Here is a 23,800-nt window from a genome sequence, read left to right as displayed (position 1 = left end):
ATTGACCCGGCATGACCCATGTTTGAACTTGACCTAGATATCATTTAGACGTAACATCTGACTAAATTCGGTGAAGATCAGACGAAAACTACTTCAATAAGAGAGAGTGGACATCATGCTATATCAGGGGTTTTTTTTGCCCGATTTTATAGCCGAAATTCGGCTATGTTCCCAATCCCAACTAGAGCTTTGTCACTGAATGTGACTTATACCCCCATACCACTTTGACGCAGGATAAAAAGTTGTTTAAAAGTTTTGGATGAATACAATTTGAATTAGAGTCCGGACAAAGTGGCGCCGTTGAAAATGCACTAATTGACCCTATGACCTAGTTCTTGACCCGACATGACCCATATTCGAACTTGACCTAGATATCAACTAGATGCAACTACTGACCAAGTTTGGTAAAGATCGGATGAATACAATTTGAATAAGAGTCCGGACAAAGTGGCGCTGTTGAAAATGGACTAATTGACCCTATGACCTAGTTTTTTACCTGGCATGACCCATATTCGAACTTGGCCTAGATATCAACTAGATGCAACTACTGACCAAGTTTGGTGAAGATAAGATTTATACAATTTGAATTAGAGTCCGGACAAAGTAAAATGCACTAATTGACCCTTTGACCTAGTTTTTGACCCAGCATGACCCATATTCGGACTTGACCTAGATATCAACTAGATGCAACTACTGACCAAGTTTGGTGAAGATCGGATGAATACAATTTGAATTAGAGTCCGGACAAAGTGGCGCCGTTGAAAATGCACTAATTGACCATATGACCTAGTTTTTGACCCGGCATGACCCATATTCGAACTTGGCCTATATATCAACTAGATGCAACTGCTGACCAAGTTTGGTGAAGATCGGATGAATACAATTTGAAATAGAGTCCGGACAAAGTGGCCCCTTTGAAAATGCACTTATTGACCCTATGACCTAGTTTTTGACCCGGCATGACCCATATTCGAACTTGGCCTAGATATCAACTAGATGCAACTGCTGACCAAGTTTGGTGAAGATCGGATGAATACAATTTGAATTAGAGTCCGGACAAAGTGATGCCTTCCGCCCGCCGCCCGCCCGCCGCCCGCCCGCCCGCCAAGGGGTTTCACATAATACGTCCCGTATTTTATACGGGCGTATAAAAATGGCATGCCCCCTGGAGGCCATGTTTTACAACAGACCTGAAGCATTTTTGAAATCATGCTAGACATTATTCGAAAACAAATGTTCTGACAAAGTTTCATGAAAATTGGACAATAAATGAGACTTCTAGAGTGTTAACAAGGTTTTTCTTTAACCATATAAGGAAAACTGCTCCGCCCCCTGGAAAGAATGTTGTTTAACCAACTGGAACCATTTTGACACTTGTCAAAAGATATATTTGGGACAAATGTTCTGACTAAATTTCATGAAGATAGGACAATAAATGTTCACAAGTTAAATAATGACAATGCATTTCGGGCGACACACAACGGACAAAAAGGCCATCACAAATGCTCACCTCAGGTGAGCTCAAAAAGGGAATCAATGAAGGATGTCTTTAGCTGAAGCAATTGGGGCTTGTTATTGCATTAATTTGTAGATCGAAATCTCTTACTGAACATATTGCAAGTAGTTAAAGAACTAAACAATTTATTTTCGCACAACTAAAATTTTTAGTTATTTACTGCACATCACTGACATTAGCATGTGTATCCGTAGTATCGGCCCTCTTAATGAAAACATCTTAATATTTTAAGGGAAAAATTTAAAACAAGAGGGCCATGATGGCCCTGAATCGCTCACCTGACTCATTACGATCAGATGAAAACTATGACCTCTATTGTCTACACAATGTTTTTCTATGATTTGACCTAGTGACCTAGTTCCTGACTCTAGCTGACCCAAATACAATCCCAATCCAGATTTCATCAAGATAAACATTCTGACCACAGTTCATAAATATTGGATGAAAACTGTGACCTCTATTGTCAACACAAGGTTTTTATATTTATTTGACCTAGATTTTTACTCCAGATGACCCAAATACAATCCCACCCAGATTTCATCAAGAATTCTGACCAAATTTCATAAAGGTTGGATGAAAACTGTGATCTCTAATGTCTACACAAGGTTTTTCTATTATTTGACCTAGTGACCTAGTTTTTGACCCCAGATGACCCAAATAAAATCCCAACCCAGATTTCATCAAGATAAACATTCTGACCAAATTTCATAAAGATTGGATGAAAACTGTGACCTCTATTGTCTACAGAAGGTTGTTCTATTATTTGACCTAGTGACCTTGTTTTTGACCCCAGATGACCCAAATACAATCCCAAACCGGATTTCATCAAGATAAACATTTTGACCAAATTTCATCAAGATTGGATGCAAACTGTGACCTGTACTGTCTACACAAACAAATTGTTGACGGACGGACGCACGGACACACGCAGGCACGCACAACGGACGCTGGACATCACACGATCACATAAGCTCACCGTGTCACTTCATGACAGGTGACCTAAAAATATGTGTCGGAGATAAACATGAACAGTTGTGGTTAAAATCCCATAGAAACAAGGGCTGTTTGTAAAACATGCATGCCCCCCTATATGGGCTATAAGTTGTAGTAGCAGCCATTGTGTGAATACGTTTTTTGTCACTGTGAATGGTGGTGGTGGTGGTGGTGGTGGTGGTGGTGGTGGTGGTGTAGTAGTAGTAGTAGTAGTAGTAGTAGTAGTAGTAGTAGTAGTAGTAGTAGTAGTAGTAGTAGTAGTAATAGTAGTTGTAGTAGTAGTAGTAGTAGTAGTAGTAGTAGTAGTAGTAGTAGTAGTAGTAGAAGTAGTAGTAGTAGTAGTAGTAGTAGTAGAAGTAGTAGTAGTAGTAGTAGTAGTAGAAGAAGTAGTAGTAGTAGTAGTAGTAGTAGTAGTAGTAGTAGTAGTAGTGGTAGTAGTAGTAGTAGTAGTAGTAGTAGTGGTAAAAGTAGTAGTAGTAGTGGCAGTAGTAGTAAAAGTAGTAATCGTAGACGTGGTGGTGGTGTTGGTGGTGGTGGTGGTGGTGGTGGTGGTGGTAGTAGTAGTAGTACTAGTAGTAGTAGTACTAGTAGTAGTAGTAGAAGTAGTAGTAGTAGTAGTAGTAGTAGTAGTAGTAGTAGTAGTAGTACTGGTAGTAGTAGTAGAAGTAGTAGTAGTAGTAGTAGTAGTAGTAGAAGTAGTAGTAGTAGTAGTAGTAGTAGTAGTAGTAGTAGTAGTAGTAGTAGTAGTAGTAGTAGTAGTAGCAGTATCAGTCGCAGAAGCAGTAGCAGCATTACAAGACCAATACTTAAGAATGATCAAATGGGAAAAGGTAACCTAGCACTGGCAGTAAATATGGGGCTCATTTACAGGTCAGATTTGGAATCTCTGCTGTAAAATGAGATTTTGAATGAATTAAAGGGAGGCAAATCTGTAATAAAAAGAACATGCATAAACCGTAGTTGTTTCCCTTGTTTGAACCATGCTAAATCCTTATAAGTTTGGAAAGAATTGGATGAAAAATTTGGACTTTATTGCATAAACACCATTTTCTCAATTCAAGGGGAGGTAATTCTGTACTTCATGGACCAATAATGCTCATTTTTTGTAGGGTTCGTGTCATCATTGATATAAAGACACTGTGCCAATTTGGAAAGGATCGGACAAAAAATGTGGAAGATTTTTGAAAGCTTTCACAAAATAGGCAAAAACGAATAAACATGCAAAGTTCAACGAGCTCCTGCGGCCATGTTTTTTGACAAATCAAATTTCTTTGAACAACTTTTTCAGGGGAGCCTTCAAAGGTCATCCCTGTGAAATTTTTTGAAAATCTGATGAGCGGTTTCTGACAAGAAGATTTTTTAAGGTTTTTACCATATATGGTCATGGCGGCCATCTTGGTTATGTGATCAAAATTTTTTTAACAATTCTTTTGTCCCATGACCTAGGGATGCTCCACATGAAATTTAGTTGAAATTGGCTCAATGGTTTAGTAGAAGAAGATGTTTACAAATTGTTTACAGACAGACAGACAGACGGACGGACGGACGCCGGACGTTGAGTGATCACAATAGCTCACCCCGAGCTATTGCTCAGGTGAGCTAAAAACCATACATTTTTAATATGCCAATCTATAGCTTAATGTATCATTAGACATACCGTAATTACGTTTTGGGACACTTAAAAATTATACATTTTTTTTGTGTCCAAAAACTTAGATACAAAAAATATCCAAAAATATCACTGTGACCTTGACCTTTGACCTAGAGTACTGAAAATCAAAAGGTGTCATCTGTCAGTCATGACCAATGGCCCTATGATCTTTTCTAATCCCAGACTTAAGCGTTCTTGAGTTATCATCCAGATACCATTTTACTGCTTCGAGATACTGTGACCTTGAACTTTGTGACCAATGTCCCTATGAACTTTCCTGATACTAGGCCTAAGGGTTCTTGAGTTATCATCCGGAAACCATTTTACTGCCTCAAGTCACTGTGACCTTGAACTTTGACCTAGAGTCCTGAAAATCAATAGGGGTCATCTGTCGGTCATGACAAAATGTCCCCATGAACTTTCCTGATCCTAACCCTAAGCATTCGTGAGTTATCATCCGGAAACTATTTTATTGTTTCAAGTCTCTGTGACCTTGATCTTTGACCTAGAGTACTGAAAATCAATAGGGATCATCTGTCAGTCATGGTCAATGTCCCTATGAACTTTCCTGATAGCAGGCCTAAGCGTTCTTGAGTTATTATCCAGAAACCATTTTATTATTTCGAGTCACTGTGACCTTGACCTTTGACCTAGTGACCTGAAAATCAATAGGGGTCATCTGCCAGTCATGATCAATGTACCTATGAACTTTCCTGATCCAAGGCCTAAGCGTTCTTGAGTTATCATCCGGAAACCATTTGGTGGACGGACCGACATGTGCAAAACAATATATCCACTCTTCTTCAACAAGAGGGCCAAGATGGCCCTAGTTCGCTAACCTGAGAGGAATCAGTTCATTTAATCTTTACTAAACGTCAAAGTTGACCTAGATATTGTCCAGACAAACATCATTATTGAACCAAAACTCTGGCGTATAAAGTGTTTTTGTTTTTGTAAGATTTTACCTGGTGACCGATATTTTAGTTGACCCCCCTTACCAAACATCAAACTTTGCTTACAAAAATAAATATTTTGACCAAGATTCATAAAATCTGAAACAAAATTGTGACCTCTAGAGTGTTTACAAGGATTTTGTATAATATAATGAAAATTTGGACAATCTAAGGGCAATAATTATGGCATTAATTATGTGATTTTGCTCATTATCAAACTTGACTGAGATCTTTCAGCAACTTTCATTAAGAATGCTTGAGAAGTGCGAATGCTAGTGTTTACAAATCAAATGTGGACGAACGGACGGCAGACAAAGACCAATTCTAAAACCTCACCTGAGCAATCAGGTGAGCTAAAAAGTGTGTTTCACCGATCTGAGCCATTATTTTCCGTAAAGCCTACGGCTTTCACATGTATACTTAGCATATCAGGATGACGATATCGAGTGATTTTAAATAACGTGCTTAAAAACACCACGTGACTCACCTACATACCCGGATATTCTACCAGATTTTACCATTCTTCGATTTGGCATTCTGTCGAGTGGTTTGTTCTCTGTACAGGTAGGTAAATACCTGTTGAAATTGATTGTATCTATTGTTTTTATTGTTTAATACTGCATTACTAAGGACGTAGTCCTATTATTTAATTTGTTTGGAAATAATTAGAGCAAAAATATCTGACGAGCTTCGCTCGCGGAAAACACCGTCCGAAATTTCGGATTTTGGATATGATGAATTTTTTATTGCCATTTGTTCCCAAAAGGACATTAAAGTATGTAGTTATTAATAAAACGAAAGGCAAGGCAGTTGTTTGCACAAAGGTTGCTAATTGTGTAATTTATTAACTGAGGAGCTGCGCCATGAGCGCATGATAAGCCCGTCGTTCGCCAATGAAGTAGTAAGGTAATAAATAACCCTTTGAATCATTTTTTTACTTCAGTTTATTTGTATTTGAATACATGGTTTATTTTATAAGTACATGAGCATGGAGCGCCGTCTCCTTGACATTCATACCATATCTTTTTTTGAGTATATGTATGCATTTCTTTAGAGGATATGGAGTTGAAGTAAACCTGTTATAGATATTTTGACCAATAATAAAAGAGAAATGTAGATGGGTAAGTGGTAGTGTACAATCGGAATAGAAAAAAGCTCACCTTGTTCAATTTTTCAGGGATACTAAAAAAAAAAAAAAAAAAATCCATCGAAGGATATTTGAGCTACAGTAGGACATTCAATGAAATCACGAAATTTTGACGAACAAAGTCCCATAACTCTGGAACGACAATTCAGAATTCCGTCAAAAACGAAAGGGGATCAGGGTTTATCAATATTAAGATTGTGTTAAAATTTGAAGAAAATCTGTCAAAGGATATTTGACGTAGCGTACGACATTAACAGACGGACGGACGGACGGCTACGGTAGGACATTCAATGAAATCACGAAATTTTGACGAACAAAGTCCCATAACTCTGGAACGACAATTCAGAATTCCGTCAAAAACGAAAGGGGATCAGGGTTTATCAATATTAAGATTGTGTTGAAATTTGAAAAAAATCCATCGAAGGATATTTGAGCTACAGTAGGACATTCAATGAAATCACGAAATTTTGACGAACAAAGTCCCATAACTCTGGAACGACAATTCAGAATTCCGTCAAAAACGAAAGGGGATCAGGGTTTATCAATATTAAGATTGTGTTAAAATTTGAAGAAAATCTGTCCAAGGATATTTGACGTAGCGTACGACATTAACAGACGGACGGACGGACGGACAGACGGACGGACGGACAGACGGACGGACGGACGGACAGACGCGGGGTATACCATAATACGTCCCGTCATAGACGGGCGTATAAAAAAGTAAGTTAAAAAGACTGACAGAAATATGTCGTCAGCTTCTACGAGCACGTGCATCAATTCAATAATGAATTCCAATGTGTTGGATTTTTCTAAATTGTCCAAGCAAGAAATTGACAATTTGAAAGTTGCTCTTGGAGTTAATTCCGATGACGTAGTCACGGAAAATGATAACATTACCCACTAGTATGGGCATAATTTAGACAATTGACCAAACATCCATTTGAAAATGGACCATTATGATAGTGACAATAATGTTCACTTATATTACAATAATAACAAGGGCTGTTTGTAAAACATGCATGCCCCCCATATGGGCTCTCCGTTGTAGTGACAGCCATTGTGTGAATATGTTTTTTATCACTGTGACCTTGACCTTTGACCTAGTGACCTGAAAATCAATAGGGGTCATCTGCCAGTCATGTTCAATGTACCTATGAAGTTTAATGATCCTAGCCATAAGCGTTCTTGAGTTATCATCCGGAAACCATTTTACTATTTCGGGTCACCGTGACCTTCACCTTTGATATAGTGACCTGAATATCAAAAGGGGTCACTTGCGAGTCATGATCAATCTACCTATCAAGTTTCATGATCCTAGGCATAAGCGTTCTTGAGTAATCATCCGGAAACCATTTTACTATTTCGGGTCACTGTGACCTTGACCTTTGACCTAGTGACCTGAAAATCAATAGGGGTCATCTGCTAGTCTTGTTCTTGAGTTATCATCCGGAAACCATTTTACTATTTTGGGTCACCGTGACCTTGACCTTTGACCTAGTGACCTGAAAATCAATAGGGGTCATCTGCAAGCCATTATCAATCTACCTACGAAGTTTCATGATCCTAGGCATAAGCGTTCTTGAGTTATCATCCGGAAACCATTTTACTATTTCGGGTCACTGTGACCTTGACCTTTGACCTAGTGACCTGAAAATCAATAGGAGTCATCTGCGAGTCATGATCAATCTACCTATCAAGTTTCATGATCCTAGGCCTAAGCGTTCTTGAGTTATCGTCCGGAAACCATTTTACTATTTCTGGTCACTGTGACCTTGACCTTTGACCTAGTGACCTCAAAATCAATAGGGGTCATCTGCGAGTCATGATCAATGTATCTATGAAGTTTCATGATCCTAGGCCCAAGCGTTCTTGAGTTATCATCCGGAAACCACCTGGTTCCATATTTTGGAACAATGAATAAACCCGTATAATAAACAAATTTTGAACGACACTTTCGGCGATCTGCCCAATTTTTTTTTCTAGTTTTGGTTAAAATACCAGGTCTGCGGGTGAAATATAAACAAAAAAAACGAAAGTGACTTTTATTTTTGTATTTGTCGAAAAATAGGGTCGGGCGCTCCCATAAAACAAATAATAAAAAAATGCTGGCCTTAGAAGAGTAGACTATTCCCAATGCTACTATTACTATGGCTGACCAGACAATAAACTAGTGGTGTGCACTGAGGGAAAATTTAAGTATCATGCGCAAAAATGGGAGAAATTTATACTAGACTTCCTGGCTAAACATTATTTCAAATGAAATTCCATTTAGTTTTGATCAAATATTAATTGTTAATGAGAAAGTAAATCTTTTTCTTAAAAAGGAGCAATTTTTTGTACAGTCAAGTGATGTAGACAATCAGTTTATTTCTAATATTTTTATAGTGCCTAAAGCAAATGGGAAGTATAGACCAGTAATTAATTTGAAATATCTAATGAATTAATTGTTTATGAGCACTGTAAATAAGAAATGTTATAAATGTTTTTGGATCTCATTCAGAAGAATGATTATTTTAGAGTATAGATCTGCAGGATACATATACTTTTAGTACCTTGGCATGAACATGAACACAAATTTTAATATTCAGATTGAATGGAACTCTCTATAAGTTTGTTTGCCTGACGCTTGGTTTAGCGCCAGCTCCAAAATTGTTTACATAAAATTTACGGCCAATACAGGCTTGGTTTAGATTTATGGAAATCATGTGTTTATATTGTATCTAGATGATTCAATTAATATGCATCAAATTAAAGAGACCTGTTTACAAAATTCAAACCTGATTCTAGACATATTGAAATTTTCAAGATTAACTATAAATAATTATATATCTGTATTACAGCCTTCGCAGATATAGTGATCGTAATTGTGTACGATTTTGAAGCAACAAAACAGTTTTAAAGAATGGTAAAATCTGGTTGATTATCTGGGTAAGTAGGTGAGTCATGTGGTTTTTTAAGCGCGTTATTTAAAATGCGGATCACTCGATATCGTCATCCCGATATGCTAAATATACATGCTCAGCCTCCGGCTTTACTTAAATAATGTCCCTCATCCTTCACTAAAGCTTGGAAGAGGGAACATTTTCCAACTTGTCCGAGAAATCAATAAAACCAATGTATTGACTAAGTTTCACGATGATTAGGCAAAAAATGAGACTTCTATAGTGTTCGATCACAAGGTTTCTCTCTAGTCACATAAGGAAAACTGCCACCCCCCCCCCCACCTGACGGCCATGTTTTTTGACCGATCGGGACCATTTGCCAACTCATCTGAGATATATTTAAAACCAATCTTTTCACCAAGTTTCATGATGATTGGGCAAATAATGTGACTTCTAGAGTGTTCACAAGCTTTTTAGTTAATGGTACATAATAGTGACATAATAAAACCAAACTTTACTACACTGGACACAATGTTCTGACCAAATTTCATGGAGATTGGGCAACTGAATTAAACTAACAAGTGTTAACAAGATTTTACTATAGCCGTATAAGGAAAAATGCCCCGCCCCATTGGAAGCCATGTTTTTCAAGCAAACATAATTATTTTCTAACTCATCCAAGATATCATTGAGACCAATCTTCTGACCAAATTTCATGAAGATTGGACAAAAATGTGGCCTCTAGAGTGTTAACAAGGTTTTACTAAAGCCATATATAGCCATATAAGGAAAAATTCCCTGCCCCTGCTGGCCATGTTTTTAGAGCAACAAAAAACGTTTTCGAACTCATCCAAGATATCATTGGGACAAATCTTCAGACCAAGTTTCATGATGATCGGAATATAAATGTGACCTCTAGAGTGTTAACAAGGTCATACATTTCAATATAATTTAAAATATAACTTAAGAAGAACATGACTTGTGTTGAAAAATGCGAAATAAGCGAGATATTTAATTCTGAAATCGAAAATGTCTGTACAGTAGAATTCGCCAGAATGTATATCATGCATGTACGATGTGCATCTTAATTTAGTTTAATGGTTGTTTTTAAATTCCTGCAGCAATATCTATTCATTCGACACACAAACACTAACTCCTATCCTTATAAACAGACAAATTCTTCGTTTATTGTAGGAAAATATGTACGAAATATCTTCGTCACCATCAGTTCTGGGCGCTAATTTGTCTTTGCTGCATTTTATGAAATTCGTCTTCAATATCTTGCCTATTTTGTGTTATTGTAACATGTATTTATCAATATATTACAATTTAACACATACAAAAATCGTATCGTCTCGCTTTAATTGTTTGACAAAAGAATGCCATATTGTACAGAATCATCAAACAATAAAAAACATTTTCAAAAGTTTGATATGTTCCAGAATGTAAAACTATCATTTATAATTAATTCCACTTAATCTTCTTGTGCTAACAACAAATATTTTAAAAGGGAGACAACTCTGTCAATTCAACATAATTTTTCATTTGCAGTTAATTCCCTTGACATGATAAACTATATAGTGTTCAAAAGCTGTTATTACTATATAAATATAAGGAAAATGACCCCCCCCCCAGCAGCCATGCTGTTTTACCGATCCGAACCATTTTCGAACTCAACTGTCATATCCAAAAAACACATGTTCTGACCAAATTTCATGAACATTGGACCAAAAATGTGACTTCAAGAGTGTTCCCATGTTTTTACTATATACATATAGAGAAAACTGCCCCACCCCCTGGCGGCCATGTTTTTATACCGATCTGGACAATTTCGAACTCGTCCAAGAAATCAATAAAACCAATGTTTTGACCAACTTTCATGATGATTGGGCAAAAATTGTGACTTTTAGAGTGTTTACAAGGTTTCTCTATAGTCAAAAAAGGAAAACTGCCCCGCCCACTGGCGGCCATGTTTTTCAACACTACAGGAACCACTTTTGAACTCAATCAAGATATCATTAAGACAAACGTTTTGACAAAGTTACATGAGGATTGAACATAAAATGTGACTTCTACAGTGTTTTCAAGGTTTTTCTTTTTATTTTACCTACTGACCTTGTTTTTGACCCGGCACAACCCAGTTTCGAACTCGGCCGAGATTTTATTGGGGCAAAGCTTTTGACCAAAATTCATGAAGATGGGACAAGAAATGTGGCCTCTAGAGTGTTTACGAGCAAATGTTTACGGACGGACGGACATACGACGGACAAAGACTGGTCAGAAAAGCTCACCTGAGCAATCAGGTGAGCTAAAAAGATAAACAGCGTTGATAGTTCAATGAATGAGATCAAGGATAGCGAATGTCTTTTTCTGTGCAGTTCTTAGCTGCATCACACGCAGTACGGTATGTAACGCGGAGTTTTCGCAGCTTATTTTACAATATTACATATTGCTGGTCATAAACCTATAGAAACAAAACAGAAATCCAAAAGAAGAATGGAAGTGAAATTAAAACATATGAGTCAACCGGCCACACGCGAAGTATCCGTATTTATAGGCGCATTCTTCGAACAAACCTGTTTTAGTGGTTTGTCGGGCATTGCTATTTGATTCAATTATTAACAGTATTGAGAATCATCGCGCTCAAGCTTAATACATTAGTCAATATGGTGGAATAATTATTGTTAAATTAATCAAAAATAATATTTATCATTGTATTAATGAAAACAAATTAAGAATCTATTATTGACATACCATAATTATATTGCTGAATATCTTCATTAAACATATTTCTGGTCTAAAGAAAATTCAAGGTCACCTAGTTCACGGATAGCGTCTTTATTATATAACGATTATTTTACTGGCCGCACTCCAGTGATGACCTGTATATAAACTCTGACATTCACACACTGGCCGCGAATGGAGCCGATACCTCGGGGGTTGAAATGCAATGCTTAAAAGTGAGGCCTCGCTTCCACTGCTCTTTATACTTTTACATGTAACCATGTTGACAGGAATATGGAAGTAAGTACTAAATATGAGAACATAGCCTTTAAGTATAAACGCTTTTGCCCTGGCAATCCTCTGAAAATAAAAGGTGCACGCACAAACTGTATTGATGTCGAGAATTGAGTGTAAAACTGTTCTATCTATTAAGCCTTTTCATTAGAGATAAAATTGTTTCATGCAGTAAAACAGTGCTACAAAGACGCAGGTATGTTTCCAATGATCTGGTGGTATACTCAAATCAGCCAATGGAATAAATGAAGTGTATTCATTCGTACCTAGCCGCGGGAAATTTTATTGGACACTTACAAAGGTCAGGTAAGGTGAAAAGCTGGCTTAATACAGCTACGCCGAAAAATGAGCTGCAATTAGTCTATAAGGGAGTTTGGAACATCTGAAAATATGTAAAAAATGTTATTTCAAGCAATTCTATCTAATACACCTATTTTTGCTAGTTTACTTATTTGTTATAAACAGTTTTCAGAATGCCTAAAATGCATACTTCAGATAAGGGAAAAAGAGGCCCCATAATAGCACTTCACTGGTTCAATAATGAAATACTTTTTTAAAAAGACTATTGCCAAGCAATATAGTCCTCTACCGGCTCCACCATTGTCAGAAATCCCACCATTGTCAGAATATTTTTTTTTATTTTTTGCCATAGCAACCAGAATTTTTGACGTAGGAACAAAATAAAATGGCGTGCATAATGTCCATATTGCCATCTATCCACGTTTCAAGTTTCATGAAAAAATATTAAGAACTTTTAAAGTTATCGCAGGATCCAGAAAACCACCATTTTCAGCAGTATTTCTAGTCTATTTGTTGCCATAGCAACCAGAATTTTTGACGTAAGAACAAAATGAAATGACGTGCATAATGTCCATATTGCCATCTATCCATGTTTCAAGTTTCATGAAAAAATGTTAAGAACTTTTAAAGTTATCGCAGGATCCAGAAAACCACCATTTTCAGCAGTATTTCTAGTCTATTTGTTGCCATAGCAACCAGAATTTTTGACGTAGGAACAAAATGAGATGACGTGCATAATGTCCATATTGCCATCTAAACAAAATGTTAAGAACTTTTAAAGTTATCGAAGGATCCAGAAAAGTGTAACTGACAGACAGACAGAGCGCAAACCATAAGTCCCCTCCGGTGAAACTGGTAGGGGACAATAAAATGATTTTTAAGGTAAAACTACAACTTACTCATAGAAATCTTCTGTTGGTGATATGCTATTGTTTGACCTGGCGACCATTATGGTGATATTGGTTGTCAAGTCAACCACAGTCTTGTTGCTGCCATCAAAACAGGTGTCCGAGTTCCAATCATTGCTGCAGTCTGACCATGGTAGGACGGCCTGTAGCGAGCTGAACAGGTAGTAGAACGCCCAGGTTATTATCACGTTGTAGTACGTTGTAAACAAAAACGATATCACCACAGTGGCAAGGCCAGCACCTTCAAAGAACAGAAAAATGACCCCAACTATAACATGCCCAACTGGCAATAGATAACCTCAATCAAAGTACTGACAGTACTGGTGTGAGGATGCTTTTGAAGAGGATGGATATAAAACATCAATTTAAGTCTATCTATATCACCACAATTGTGTATGTTGATACGAACATTTGGGTACGAAAAAAAATTTGGGTACGAAAATTTTGGGTACGAAAAAAAATTTGGTACGAAAAAAATTTGCATACGAAACATTTTTGGTACGAAAAAAAGTTTAGGGGTACGGGGAAGTAGTACCCGTGGGTAACTTAACCCATTGAGCGAAACTGGGAGGCGGGTCACATTCTTGTTCATTAAGTATGGCAATACCTTCATGATGATTCTCGATAGTAGGTATGAGCACATAGCCGGACCATGTGAGCTCAATCGTATGAGCACTTGACTATCCAAGTTCGCCCACGAACATATGGATAAGTTAACTAATAGCGAAATGACCTTATACATGTATATGCTGAAATCTAACAGTCGAACGAAATATCAAACATGGTATGTACACTTAGGTGGTTGTGTAATTTCTGTTCGAATATCGTATTCAATATGTAGTGCCCACACTTGAGTTTGTTGCCTTGTTTGAGTCTATACGCGCCTAGGCTGCACCCAGTCTGCACCCAGTCTGTGTATTTGTGTTTTTCCAAGGTAATGAGTTACCTCCGCGCTGAGGCTGCATAATGTTGGGACCCGGAGTGTGTCCAGCACTCCTACCTAATAAGATTAGATTGACATCAGTTGGGACGAATTTTGAATGATAGCTGCAATTTCCAGCTATTTGTTTTGTACTGAAATACTTTTTAATTTTTTATATGGTCAAATGCTGCGGGGGGGGGGGGGGGGGATGAGATTATCCGGAAAAAACACCTGTCTGGAATGGTGACCACAAAACGGACAAAATATAACATTGCGCCGGGAGCGGGAATCGAACCGGTGTCGTCAAGGTGAAAAAGCGAACGTCCTTACCACTGCGCTAGCGGGACGAACAATTACGCAAAGAAATGTTGTTATAACTATATATATATCATAGCCGTGCAGCGTTTACAATTTGCAGGTTCGAAATTGTTCGCATTCTTTAGTTTTGTGATCACGTAAAAAGTTAATATTACATGTTTTTATTCGCAATTTATTTACTAAATCGAGAACAAATATCAAACAAAATAGAGAAAATATATAGTTGTTTCATTGGTCCATAAAAATAAAATGGATGTAAAATTACTAATTTTAAATTAACGTTCTGATACACTTATTGAATCTGTTTCCCCAGGATATGCTGTTCTATTAATATTTACCTTTATCAACACGAACGACAACTCTGCTAGGAGAATGTTATCAATGAAAATCAACAAGCAATCTCCTTCGCAGTGGCGAATGCCAAGGGAAGTAACTGAAAAATCGAGTTATCTCAATCGGACTGGCTCGGTCTTTTACATAGGTCCCCATTGTGAAGAATTTTTTTACTGGTTATGAAACCTTAGACGACGCTGTTCCAGCATCGTCAAAAATATGCCTACGCCTGTAACATAAAATATGTTCAGGGTTCCAACTGTTGATGGCCATTGTTGCAAATGGCAATAAAATAAAAAATGATGGCGAAAAATTTTCACAAATGGTGTTGTTGTTTTTTTCATCCACTTTTTTTTTTTTTTACTATTGCCTTAATATGACAGAAAAACCCGTTTACCAGCCGCATTACGGCAGTTGTTATGCAATAGATCTCCATGATGTAAGCGATACTGCTGTACACATTGAAGCATGCTGACTGACAACCATGTAGTATAACAACTTTTTTGATATAGGTGAAGTGTTTGTCATGCTATACGAAGCAGATTAAGGAATGTTAGATTGACAATAATATCAATCAACAAAATTTGTGTTTAGCAAAATGTGTGTGATTAAAGGCAATAATTAAAGGTTTTGCACTGATTAGTGCTTAATAAATGTGACATAATTTTTCTGTTTCAATCGTCAAAATAGAAAGTTCAGAATGTACAAAGCCTAGTAAAAAGTGAATGAAGATTCTTTTGATAATGAGATTTCTAAAAAAATTAAAAAACTAAAAATTCATCACAAATTAATTGCTATTATATTAATATATTTCATTTTTTGTTTTTAGATCACCATAAAGCTATGGTGTACGAACTGGTCCAAAACTATTCTAAACCGTCCCGGACGATTTATAAACCGTCCCGGATGGTTTGTAAACTGTCCCGGACAGACGGTTTATGAAAGTTTAGGACCGTTCGTGCGCATAAACCATCCGGGACGGTTCAAACTGTCCGATACGGTATTATTGCTGGAGTAGGGTTACAATAGAGCTTAACTTTGGAAGTTTTAGGAGCGTAATGTAATATCGTTGTCATCTGGAGCGACGCTATTTTTCTCGAACAAAACATGACTTTCATAATATTCAATCAATCATTGCTGCCAAACACGTCAGAGTTAAAAATGAATATTTTAAGTACTCAAAATAAATGTATTTGCCCGCAAAGTATTTCTGACATAGGTAACGAATTTCATCTTTTAAAGTGCATTTTTTGATACATATAAGGAAGCAGCTTTTAAACCGAACAGGTTTAATAGACTGAATAATACTTTTTCAAGTAAGCAATTGACAAAAATACCACAAGAAAAGCCGGAGATTGAAAATGTTCTGAATTAGTTAAAGAAATACTGTTTTTTTTATTGACTCATCTTCAAAACCTATGCCGTACTATAATTTACACCAAAATTATGTAGATGTCCGATACAGTTTAGTAAACCGTCCCGGACAGTTTACAAACTGTCACAGACGGTTTAGAATAGTTTTGGACCAGTTCGTACACCATAGAAAGCATCCCATCTGTGACATATATAAGCTTCTTGTTAAATGTACAGTTATTAAATTTAAACTTGTTTAATTTGCTGTCAGGGACTACCCTACAGGCAGAGCGATAATTTCGCTCTTATGCCCGTGATCTCGCCCTACGAGCCCAGAAAAGCGAAGATTAAGTCGCCCAATTTTTTGAGTAAACAAGACCGGTAAAGCGAAAATCAAGCCGCCCAATTATTTTTGCTAAGGCATGCTACTGCCCGCAAGCGATTCGCCCCCCACCCCACGCACGGATCATTAATTGACCGTGACAAAGCAGTCCCTTAATATTATTGGTTGTTATAACAACACACTCGTGCTTCTTGGCGTGTGCCGCAAGTTGTCTAATGATAATGTAATTGGAATAACAGTTCATTTTTTATACTAAAAAGTCATTATACTACACATAAACATTGAGAAACACATTTCCTCTATTAAGTATAAATTATCCGAGTAAAATTAAATTGCTACGTCATGACCTTGAACATTGCAAATGGTGGTCGTATTGTATATAACATTCAACCCGCGTTCAATTCAAAGCTGGCGATTCAAATTACAAGTAATGGTGATTTAATAATGGAGACAGCATTAACTGGATTTATCAAACATTTGATAAGGTTTGTGAAACCAGATAACAACAAGGAAAATTTGGATTATTAAAGTGAAACAGGTAAGGCATTCTTAAGTGTACATATTTCGGATATGTATAGTATTCGGATAAACAGTAATAGATATACTAGATGTTCCATGCATTAAGATTGTGTTTTGTTACAAAAGCAGTCATAGGGATGATGATAATGACGATAAATATGTGATGAAAAGGTGCTACCAGTACATTAAATGTGTTAAATGACTTAAATGTGTTATGATGAAGTAGATTTTAGTGACAATTTATTGTTTTTACAAATAAACATAGTATAATGATATAAATAATAAAAGTTGTGAAATGAACATGTTTTGTTTTTGATATTGTTCACACATACTAAGGCTTCATGAAAAGTCCCAAAAAGTGCCTGTCAACCGGACAGGCTGATGGAAAAGTTAGCCTGTCCGGACGAAAATTCACTTGACCGAAAAGCGCAAGTTTATAACTGAAGAATTAAGTAAAGTTTAACTCATATTTATTGCAATGTGCAGCCAGTGTATAAGTACACTCGATAAAGTAAAACAAAACACTTGCGTGTTCTAGTGATTAGTGTATGATGGACAACAGCTTTAAATTCTAGTCAGACTCAAAACAAAATAACATAGCACAATTGGTGTTGCCCTTTTCATCCTGAAAGTCATCAAAATCACAATCAGAGTCTTCGTCACACAGTTTTGCAATGTCATTGTCCATGGTATAATGAGGCTGCTGCATGGTTGCATTCTCAGGCACAGAATTGACAATAACTTAGTTTTGATTCGATCACCACAAAAGCTGACGATGTTAATGGGGCATCTGTACATTTACTGTCTGTCTTTTTCCTTCATGTGTAGTTTTTTGTTACAACCTTTGTAATTGGAATTGGATATATGGTAATATGTCTGACCGATGAAATTGACGTTTCGAAAAAACAACAAAGGGAGAGCACTCTAAAGAACTAGTGTTAGAGTTAGTGTTCTTAATGACAAAAAGGTTCGAAATGCGCACAAGCAAATCAAGGACGACATTTCTGATTGAATGGTGTTTTTCGTTTACAGAGAGTCTCTGGTACTAGGATGACAATTTATGCATATGCATTAAGCCCTGTTTTCCCAAAATGAAGCTTAAATTATATTTTTTATTAATGATTTAAAAAAAAACACACATCTGGACCTGTGCTTTAAGACACACTCTTTATAAATTTGAATGGGTTGTGTTCATTTAAAGCTTGCAATATAAAAAGCTATAACATAATTTTTTTAACTGAGTTGCTTCTAAACTTATACAAAAGCAAACACCTACAATGCCTTCAGCGCTTTGATCTTAATTGTTTTTACCCTTTCAGGCATAGTTATGCATAATCCCAACACAATCAATTCCCCAATACATCCGTATATACCAGACTAAATTATTGCATACTTACTGTATTTTCCCATCACTGTTTATTACCGGATAATCCCATATATTCCATTTTAAAAATCATATTCTGATAAATATTGATGATAAAAGTGCTCACAAATTTCATTAACAGAAACATTGGTCATTTTTATTAAGTATCAAATTTATTTAAGCATATGACTATTTAAAGATTCGATGAAATCAGGGTTTTTTTCACTGCACATGCATAATCTCATGACTTGCTGTTCCCGATTTGATACAACAATAAATACGCCGACAATAGACGTTGTACATGTCAACATAATTTTCACGCACTTTTTATTGAATCAAAGAAATACACTATACATGAAGCTCTGTTCATTTCAAGCTAGCTTTTATTTAAGTGGCTCAAACATTAAATAATGGTAGAGTGTTTCGCATTATAAATTAAATTATGCTCATTAACAAAATCAACATTACATTTATAGCGGTGTGTAAATAATTCAACAATATTTTTTTTAAAGCTTTATGAATCAAATAAATGGTGTGACCATAGTATGCATGAAATGCACAATTTCCACAAGAATTACACCCGGATGCCATAATCTTCCAAGTAACTTGCCGAGATTTAATCGTTGACATGTACACCGTAGAGACCGACAGGTCTGGTAGAAAACACACTATCACAAAATCAAGCACTTATCGCAATTACGTCACTCTTCGTATGCATGATTTTACACCAGATATTGACTGTCTACAAGTGCTGTCACTCATGCAAAGCGTGCCCTCTCATTGGCAAATATAGATTTTCCAATTAATCAACGCTCTGCCTTTAGTTAGGAAACTCTTAAAATATTCGGCGAAGTTGATATCGCTTTGATCTTTAGAAGGGCTAGGTGCAGAAAAATACACTTATCGGTAAATTCCAAGCGCCCTTCTGACTCTGATTTCGAAATTCAAGCGCCCCTGTGAGGGACCGTTAAATTTCCAGTGGAAAGAACTGGTTGCTAGGGCTACATTGAAGTTTGATCAGGATACATTTAAAATCACATGAAATGTATTTGCTACATGAAATAAACTGTGAAGACTTGGTATGGAGGCTACCTCAGTAGTCATCACACATACAAATGTAATGTATAGCTCAGCCTACATTGATAACATCCAACTATTTGGACAGAGTATTCAAAAACATACCTATCCAACTACCTGTATATGAGCCTATCTCTGGGAAAACAGGGCTTAATGCTTGTGCCTGTCATCCAAGATTAGCCTATGTAGTCTGCACTGGCTATTCAAGGAAGACATTTCCTGCTTTAATGGAATTTTTCCCTAAAAAGTAATAGAACTTGTAAAGAATAACTACATCAATTAAAACAAATAATTCTGACCATTTATGACAATAAATGTGTTGAGAATTTCAAAAACTGTACATTCACCATTTCAGAAGTGTAAAGTCAACAGTGCATTATGGGACAGCAGTTTCATAGGGCACTGTTCAGATTTTATTGTAACAACCAATGGATGAGTGAGTTTAAATTAGATTGAATGCAATAGGAAACAAAGCAAGGTTTCATTGCGTCATCCTCAGTGATGAAAAAAAAACGTGCTTCCTGGGCATTTCCTATAAATTGCGCGAAAATGAAAGTAAATTTCTGTAAACATTTACCTAACGTTTAGATGGATCTATTTGTCTTGATAGCTTAATTATTTTCTCTTTGCCTCTTCATTTTTAATTACACTTTAGCAGACAATATTTAAATGAATATTGTCTACAAATAACAATGATTTGAAACATGTATTGAAAACTTGTCAAAGCTGTCAATGATTCAAAAGATCGATAGCATATGCATGAAATGCAAACTACATGTATGTTCACACCTGTATTGCAATGAACAATAGATAATCACACTTATACTGTCAAATTCTCCAGTAATGGTTAGTCTCTAATTGATTATAATTGAGCCATTATACAATCAGCACATCGGACGCCGCCATATTTGAATGCCAAAAAAACGCTCTAGATCGAAATGGAAGGTTGGAGAAAAAATGGGAGTCAAGACCCACCCACGTTATATTGGATTCAGTATTATAACTGAGCGCATTATATTGGAGTTTCAGTGGAGGTAAATTTCTATCAAAAGAATTTAAGATAAGTAAGACAGTATTGAATAATGAAAGTAAACCTATGTGAAGGTCAGCCGATCACTATCAACGGAGAATGTAGCAGTATTAGCCTTAACATAGCAAACCGTCGATGCCTTTCATGGAGGATATTAACATCAATATTATGGGTCCTTACATTTATTAATGCATAGTTTAGATAACAATTTATTAAATATTACAAACTTGCCGATGATAGAAAATCACAGCTGTTGGGATATGACTTGTATCGAATAACAGAATTAAATTTATTGATAAAATATTAAAATGACCTGTTAAAGTCACCAAAAATTTATTCAATGTGAGGACAGTTTTTATGTAATAATATATTAATGATTGGGAATCGACATTGGTTATGTAGATAAGTTTTGATTTAGAAAACACAAAGACAGTTTTTATGTTATAATATAATTATATTTATAACAGGATATTATGCATCTGTCACACAGGTGGTTAGCGTGTGGCTATGATATTAATTAGTGAAAACATCATTTTGGATAATAAATAATCATTTTATAATGAACAATCAACTTTTCTGTAAAAAAACCACTATCAAATATATATATTACAAGGTATCCAACTCAAAATCACCCAAAAATGGGGTGCATCGCTTTGAACAGCCATAACTTCATCAATAGTGCAGCGATTTTCACGATCTCGGTCTTATTCACCGCAGAAATGAATTTCCTTTCTGGATATGTACATGTCTTTCAATATTTTTACAAATTCTGGGTAAACTTTTAAGAAATAACACAATACACAACTTGCGTGACATACTTGACGTTGATCAGACAGGATTAATGAATGAAATCTTCACAAAGTAAAGGGCATTTTCCCTGCAAAGTTTAGGACCTTGATACCATTATTCAATAAAACGTATGAAAAAACATTCTTACCGTGCTTGCCTTTGCATTATGCATCAAAATTAACTGTCCAGCGCCGTTTGAAACCTTTGTTTACATACATTTCAACTAACCGACATTTTAAACACAGGAGTGATTTCATTGGTCCATTGCGAAGGTGTGTCTTTACACCTGAAGCTTTCATTCATTAATCCTGTCTGATCGCTGTAAAGTAGGTCACATGAGTTGTGTATCGTGTTATTTCTTAAAATTTGACCCAGCATTTGTTAAAATATAACAAGATATATACATATCCAGAAAGGATATTCATTTCTGTGTTGAATACGACCAAGATCATGAAAATCGCTGCACAACTGATGACGTTATGGCTGTTCAAAGCGATGCACTCTGTTTTCGGCGGATTTTGAGTTGGATACCTTGTTATATATATATTTGATAGTGAAATATTTTTTTCAGAAAAGTAGATTTTTCATTAAAATATGATTATTTATCATTCAAAATGATAATTTCACTAATAAATATCATAGCCACACACTAACCACGTGTGATCTGTAGTGGATCACAAAGTACTATATTTAGTAGCCATGTGGTGATTTGTGGTTTTGACTATAAATAAGTGCCATGTTTTATGTACTTCAGTTAACCTCATTTTGAACAATAGCTTGAATCAGAACCTTTTGACTTACAGCTGAATTCATAAAATTGAAACTGATAATTGTTGTTTAAGACTTTGAAATTATATTATTTGGAAACTTTGCATAAAAATTCAATAACATATTAACATAATTATTATTCAAGCAGAATTATATTAAAATTAACTTTACAAACGACTTTGTTCTGAATTGAATTATTGAGTTGTCATATATTTGGAGTTATTGTGTTATGGTAACGACTTACGCCACAAAAATGCATTTAGCCCAGTCTTCCAAGAATGGGGCTGCTATATATCCATAAAACACTCGCTTTTTACTGACCACTTGCACCCTGAATGACTTTACCTTTGAATAGAGGACACAGTCTCCCAATGGCCCCTATTGGCCCCTGCTGCGTGAACTGACCCACTGCCATCTCCATGTAAAGCAGAGGGATACCACACAGGGTCAGCATAATCAGGAATGGGATCAGGAAAGCCCCTACAACAGAACAGGGGCCAGTCTTAGAAAATATCGTATGACAGAAAAATAAGAGGTTAAATTGTCCTTTAAACAAAATAAATGCTTAACAAGGGCTGTTTGTAACACATGCATGCCCCCCTATATGGGCTATAAGTTGTAGTAGCAGCCATTGTGTGAATACGTTTTTTGTCACTGAATACGTTTTTTGTCACTGTGAATGGTGGTGGTGGTGGTGGTGGTGGTGGTGGTGGTGGTGGTGGTGGTGGTGGTGGTGGTAGTAGTAGTAGTAGAAGTAGTAGTAGTAGTAGTAGTAGTAGTAGTAGTAGTAGTAGTAGCAGCAGCAGCAGCAGCAGCAGCAGCAGCAGTAGCAGTAGTAGTAGTAGTAGTAGTAGTAGTAGTAGTATGCATTACAAAAATGCAGTTAGCCTTACATTTGGTAAAATTTAAATATATTACAAGGGAAGCAAGTCTGTAACAATAAATTTAAACTTATTGCATTTGTTTCCCCTGTAGTGTATTACCTCCCCTGTCCTGCTTATATTTATATTAATCAACAAAATTAAACATTAACACAATATTTAATATACAAAATATACAAAAATTTCTCATATTCTGATAATATTTTTACTGATCCACTGATTTTACCAAAAGGATGATGTTTCATTGGACTGATAATTATAGATTTAGGATTACAGACCAGTTGCTTCAGTAATATTGTTCAGAGTGTGCCCTGTTGGCCGCGTATGCATTCTAAAATTATCATTCAAAAAAACATTTTACTATTTCGAGTCACCGTGACCTTGACCTTTGACCTAATGACCTCAAAATCAACAGGGGTCATCTGCTAGTCATGATCAATGTACCTATGAAGTTTCATGATCCTAGGCACAAGCGTTCTTGAGTTATCGTCTGACAACCACCTGGTGGACGGACAGACCGACAGACCGACCGACAGACCGACATGAGCAAAGCAATATACCCCCTCTTCTTCGAAGGGGGGCATAAAAATAGTAACATTGCTGAAATAAAGGTCATGACAGAAAGATACCATGGATATGAATGCATAGAAATAGAGTGAGGGTCACACTTCCATCTGTACCCTTTGGGTCAAAGTTTACATTAATCACTAATCACAAACCCATGGAATCAATTTTC

General features: G+C 36.3%; 1 protein-coding gene across 5 annotated transcripts in view; it reads right to left on the bottom strand.

Moving 5' to 3' along the window:
- The window catches only part of LOC127880842 (sodium- and chloride-dependent GABA transporter ine-like), an 81,741-nt gene that overhangs the window by 33,320 nt on the left and 24,621 nt on the right, over nucleotides 1–23,800 (bottom strand). For all 5 annotated transcript variants that reach the window (XM_052428316.1, XM_052428299.1, XM_052428306.1 and 2 more), the window contains 2 exons: nucleotides 22,529–22,663; nucleotides 13,360–13,609 (listed from right to left, as the gene is read on the bottom strand). In XM_052428316.1, the coding sequence (XP_052284276.1) occupies nucleotides 13,360–13,609; nucleotides 22,529–22,663 (385 nt within the window). The remainder of the gene's footprint in view (nucleotides 1–13,359; nucleotides 13,610–22,528; nucleotides 22,664–23,800) is intronic.

Source organism: Dreissena polymorpha, chromosome 1, assembly GCF_020536995.1.
Source record: "Dreissena polymorpha isolate Duluth1 chromosome 1, UMN_Dpol_1.0, whole genome shotgun sequence".
NCBI lineage: Eukaryota > Metazoa > Mollusca > Bivalvia > Myida > Dreissenidae > Dreissena > Dreissena polymorpha.
This window is presented reverse-complemented; position numbering and strand designations above follow the sequence as displayed.